The 6,000-nt window shown below is 40.0% G+C and overlaps 1 protein-coding gene across 1 annotated transcript in view; it reads left to right on the top strand.

Moving 5' to 3' along the window:
• DCAF5 (DDB1 and CUL4 associated factor 5) overlaps positions 1–6,000 on the top strand; it is a 65,772-nt gene that overhangs the window by 42,300 nt on the left and 17,472 nt on the right. The window contains exon 6 of the mRNA XM_035889839.1: positions 2,846–2,912. Within this exon, the coding sequence (XP_035745732.1) occupies positions 2,846–2,912 (67 nt within the window). The remainder of the gene's footprint in view (positions 1–2,845; positions 2,913–6,000) is intronic.

Below are 6,000 nucleotides of genomic sequence, written 5' to 3'. Positions count from 1 at the left end.
GCAGTGTCCCTGCTCACTGCAGGGGGGTTGGACTAGATGACCTCTAGTGGTCCCTTCCAACCCTAAACATTCTATGATTCTATGTGTGATGGAGTGTACTGTAAAGGTGTCAGGTGGGCATTTTCCTGACACTGCCCACCTCCCCCCGTCCCCCCCCATAATCCCCCAACCCCAAATCAACCCAATCCACCAAGATAATTATTTCCCTTCTTCCTGTGGTAAGCTTTGAAAAAATTGTATCAAAAGAGAGCTCTGGAGGTCATCTTCAAGTCAGCTCTGGTTGCTCAGGGAACTGTCCAGGTAAATTTTGGATTTGCAAGGGTGGAGATTCCATCACCTTTCTGGGGCCAGGTTGCAGTGTTTATTACGCTCCTCCTGAATATGCTGTTCCTTTGTGCTCAGCTGGAATTTCCCTTGCTGTGACTTGTGACTGTTGCTTCCTGAGCATCCACTGCATGACTCTTGAGAAGAGTCTGTCCCCAGCTGCTCTGTATACCTTCAGACAGTGGGAGACTGTGGAGGTCCACTCTGTCCCTTCACTTTCTCTTCTTCTGGCTAAATAAGGCCAGTTCCCTTAGCTTTTCCTCGAAGGTCATGTGCCTTCAGCCCCAGCAGCCCTCATCCTCTCTGACTACTTAGTGTCACTCTTGTATCAGGGGACCCAAACTGGACACAATACTCCAGGTGTGGCCTCAGAAGTGCCAGATAAGGGGAATAATCACTTGTCTTGACCTCCTGGTTACATTTTTGATAGTGCAGTCAAATTGCCATTAGTCCGCATCGCAGCAAGGGCAGTCTCCAGAGCACGACAGAGTATACTCAGATCGGTAGTCTCTGCAGGTAGTATGTTCTTGTTAGATGGGCAATGATATGCCAGATTTCCTAAACAATTGGCCACTGAGTCTTACAGGATATGCGGTATGTTCCTCTGCAAATCAGTTTGGAAGCTGATTTGAAGAGTCTTGCAGACACCTTTTTTCCTTGCATGTACGTAACGTGGTTTTTTTCTGTGGTGCAGGATACCTGAAATCTGTCACTTTGGGGCCTGTCATTGTTGGTAGGTTTGTTTGATTTATGACGTAAAGTGCTAAATGACTCTCATATTGAGAAGTTGTTAGAATTTGTTTGATTAAAAAAAGGGGGGGTGTAATGGTCATAAATTCAAGATGCTGAGCTTTCTAGCTGCTTTAGAAGTCTCTGTTTTACCTCACATGTCCTAGGCAAACCAATTGCTGCTTCAACCACACAGTTTGGTAATAAATACTAACAATTGGCAACACCTTTATGACTTTAAACAAGACTCTTTTTTTCCATATAGCATTTCTTGTGTAACAAAACATATTTAGAGGTGCTTTCTTTCTGATTGCTGGGAGGTTGCCTAGATGAGCCCTAATCTGTGTAGTTTTGGCAGAGTGGCTCAGCCTGCTGTGGACTAACATTTACGAGCAGTCAAATGAAAGGGAAGCATGTATTCTTGGCACTGTCAGGTCAGTTTGGCAGAGGTGAGCTGGCTGAATGCTTGAACATGTTGGCTTGTAGAAATAACTTTCTGGCTTGGAAAGGATGGGTCTATGAGTGATGCAGAACTAGTGTGCGCAAGTTTTTAAAGGAACTTTTGTTTGATCGGTGCTTCTTATCTGTCAGAAAATGAGCAGAATTGCATTCATAAGTGCTTACTCACATCCTACATCCTTAAAAAGATGGGAAAAAAGAATGGTTGGATTGTGATAGTAGGAAACCAGAGAAGGGATTCTAGTGGTTATTGCATTTTTGTGGTTGAAAACATCCAAACACTGCACAAATGTAATTAGCATTGCAAGTAACAGTAAAGTGAAAACCCAAACTTCTTGACTATATTAATTAAGCAGAAATGTTAAGTCAGTTGAGGGCTAAAGATTTACATTGTCTATACCAATATAACTAGAATTGTAATTGCCCGTGGTTCCACTATGTGTCATCTCATCTCTGATTTGGGAGAGAAATAAATGACAGGGACTACTGTTTATTGGAGAAGAGATATTTGGAGACAAGGCACAGTTTGTGGCCTCTCATAACTGAGAGGCGTAAGCTTTTTACCATGTCAAATGTCACCTGTCATTCCAGTGCATGTTTGTAGTATATTAAGCCTTTTCAAATTGCATATTGCCTAAACTTCTGTACAATCAAGAGACTGCTTATCATTCATGCACTGTTGAAAAAGGGCAGCCTGCCATCTCTTTAGGGTAACTGTAACCAGGAAAAAAATGAACAGTATGATAAATGTGGTTTTTAAACCACTTGAGACTTGCTGACAATGAATGTTTAGCTTTGGTTTTGTTCAGTGTTCAAGATTATCCTCAGTGACTGACTTTTGATGGTCTTCAGTAGAACGTGATGAGCCAGACGTACTTGTGTGTAACGGATGTGCTAACTCTCTTCTTAGGTATGTGTTTGATGGAGTTTTCCTTGGTAGTTCAGGAGATGAGAAAAAAGGATGAAAGACTTTGACGTTAAAAAAAGACCAGAGTTGCAGGCTGCAAGATACAAGAGTTTGATCTAGACACGCTTTCAGTAAAGCCAACAAAAATCCATAGCCTTATTTAGCAAAAAAGACTTTGGGCAGTAGATACATGAAGCATACTTTTGAATCATGGTCCGTTTGTATGCCTGCAACATTTTTGTGCTGGTACCTCACCCCCATTTAAGGGTAAGTTGATCAGTGAGGTGCGAAGAGTGATACGAATTATCTTTTTTTTTTTTTTTTTTCCCCTTCTCATTTTTGGTTTGGAGAAACTAGATCAACAATAAAATAACATAATTCAGGTGATACTTTGTGGTAAACTGCTTTTATTTTTATTCCTAACAGTACATCCTTTCGGGCTCTGATGACTTCAATTTGTATATGTGGAGGATTCCTCCAGATCCAGAAGCAGGTAAGTTTTTCTTTTTTTTTTAATTTTGGAATTTGGGGGGATGGGGGTAGGTGTCTGACAAATACTAGTTTGGTTTTTTGAAAAATTGCTGTTCTCACTCGGCCTCTGAATCTAGAGTAATTCTGATAAAAGCTGGATGGGGAGAGTTTACAAATGCCTGGATGACAATGGACAATACCATTTGAATCTTCTGTTGTGCTGATTTTATTTCTTGTCTCATATAACGATCACTTAAATCTTCTAGATGAGCTGATGAAGAGAAAGAGCTGTGGCTGGAGCAGCGTGTGTCTTTCCTCCCTCTTGTCTACCAATTCTGCTGCTTCTAAGCTGATCTCAGTTCTGAAGAATTTAGGATCTGTTACTAAGAAATTTCATCTCATAATGAAGCTTGCAGCATAAAATGGTGCTGGTTCACAGGCTGCTCCTTACAGCTCCAGTGCATTGGCCTCTCTTGCCCTTTTTCTTTCTGCTTGCACCAAAACCCTCCCACTGATTTCTAATCTAGAGCAGTTACGTTTTTGGTTTTTTTTTTACTTTCTGGGTGGAGGAGCGCTATCAGCTGGTGGACATGACCACTTGTGACTCATTTCTGACCCTTTCCCATGTTGGGGCAGACATGCTAAGCAAATAGCACAAGCTCAACTCTGTGTGAAAGTATAGGAGAGGGATGTTAGAGTAAAAACCAGCACCAATGTGTGTGCAGTAGTGTCAGTGCCTAATTTGATTATCATCTAGTATTGTGTAGGGTTTGGCAACACAACACGCTAAGACATACAGCGTCAGCATATCTCTTCTGTTGAAACAAATCGCTGTGCTCTTTTAGAAGGTGTAGAATCTTGATTGAAAGACTCAGGACTTTAGGAAATGTACTACTGTTTCTATTTTTAATGGCTCTGACAGTTTAAACTGCACATTTCAGTGGTATTAAGTACAATTGAGTGCTATCCTGTGGTCTCAGGTGCATTAGCAATAGTGAGAGCAAATTACAAGCTGTGTTAGAGGTAACATGAAAATATTTTGTTTCATTTTCAAAGGTTGTTAATCACAGCTGTGTAATCTGCAGCTGAGAGGATGACTAGCCTCTAAAAGGTTTGGTTAACAGCAGGGTTTTGAGGAAAATGGCATTCTAATTTTGGATGGCTTATTTAACCAACATTTGATGTTGCAGTCCAGAAGTTCTGAAGATGGTCCTGTTAAATACACTGCTACCTTGGCCTTCTATCTTTGCGCAGGATTTATAGAGACTTCTCCCTGCTTTCCTTTAATTTTTATTATTTCCTTTTACATTTGACACTGTTTTACTACTACTTACGGGATTTCTTCTTAGTTAAAACAAGTTTGCATACACTTAAATTAGTTATTTATCTATAGGTTTTTATGTGTTGACTGTAGAATTACATTTTATGCATGTTACTATACTTGCTCTGACTCTATTTATAAATTCTGGATTTAGGGTTTTGTGTTTATCTGGCTGTGATGCTCTTGAAAACTTTTTTCCCAAGCAGCTGCAGATGATAAACTTTTTATCTGGGACCTTTGCACAAAGGGTGATAGCTAGAATTACCACAGACAATGTCTTACATGTTTTGGTCAGCTTTCTTGTTTCTGGTTCTTGTAACTTGAGGAAGGGTGTCAGTAAACTTGCAACATTTCAGTTACAAAATTACTTACTTAATGTCAATTGCCCTAAGTGATTGCTTAATGGGATCAGAAGATCCTGTAGTAGGAACATGTATGTCTTAGTCTCTTGTAATTTGCGCAGTTCTCTTACTGTAATGTTTTAGCGAAACTCATGAGCTTTGTTTTGTTAGACCTAAAGATTCGGCTTCTGTGGCAACTAACTCATTGGCCATCCACATCACCTGTGATAGGCTTATTGAAGTGCTTCTCTTCTTCATACCACTCTTCTTGAAGGGTTGTGCCTGTTCGGAATGTGATGAAACGTGCTTTCTTAAATCTCATCCTGTGCTTCAGAATAATTGTTCAGCTAGAGCGGTTGCTGCACTTCCTCCTTGGAGAAAGAGTCTTGCTTGTAGGGATGTGGAGACCTTGGAAAGCTGCTGCTTCAGTGGAAAACTCCCTGTTCTCATGTTCTAGCTTAAAATAGGAATGTCTTTGGGTCTGTAATCTGAGGGGGTGGAATGTGGTCTTTCATTTAAAATATTGTACAAACTAGATAGGATGATGTAATGTCCTGTACTGTTGGTTGGTATTTAAAAAAAAAAAAAAAATCTCTGATTTCTACCTTCCGGCTGAATTCAGACATTATGTTACTATAAATATTTATGATACAGCTCCCTTAAGTTATATCAACTATTTGTAAACAGCGACTTTTTTTGCAAGTGTAAACAGAGCTGCATCCTTAACAACAACTCTGAAATAGATTATTTTGCTTAAGTACAAGTGCAGCAAGTACTAACTATCTAATGGTTAGCAACATTACTATACAAAAGTTGAAGAAAAATGGGAAGGAACACACCAGTTGGACAACTGCAAACATATTTTGAGTTGGAGGAATGTGGTTACCTGTGTTGGTATTTTGCCAGGAGAATGGAACAAATTCTGCTGTTTTTTTGCAAATAATCATAATTTAGAGGTGTCCTCCCAGTGGGTTGAATTGAGTCAGTTCCACTTAGCTGGAAACTCTGCCAGTGTTTTTGTTCAGTCCAGTTACTAGACAGGATTTACTTTGGGGTGGGAGGTCTGTGAAAAAAGGTATTTCCGAACCTGCTTAGGAAGCTATTCTGTGTAAGTTTTATTGGCTGTCTCCCTCCACAATCTTAGATTATTCTGAATAGGCCAGGGTTTCCTATGCCAGAAGGTTGGTTGCTTTTGTCCTTTCTTCAAGATGGAATAGTTTGATCATTTTTCCACTTTCTTCATCCAAGTATTACCCAGCTTTCCACAGTGCTTCAGAAGTAATTGTCGATTGTTTGGTGAATTTGTTAGCTGATTTTCTCTTCAAAGTACATATCCCAGTTTTCTTCAGAGGCAGATTTTCTAGCAAAATTAATAAATTAGTCTGGTAGGAGAAAAGCAGTCCCGAGTTTCCACAACTTTTGCTTGACTCCAAAGCAAGCTACAAATG

Source organism: Egretta garzetta, unplaced genomic scaffold (genome assembly GCF_000687185.1).
Source record: "Egretta garzetta isolate BGI_Z169 unplaced genomic scaffold, ASM68718v1 scaffold2, whole genome shotgun sequence".
In the NCBI taxonomy this organism is placed as follows: Eukaryota; Metazoa; Chordata; class Aves; order Pelecaniformes; family Ardeidae; genus Egretta; species Egretta garzetta.
Note: the sequence above shows the minus strand (reverse complement) of the source record. Positions and strands in the feature narration are given on the sequence as shown.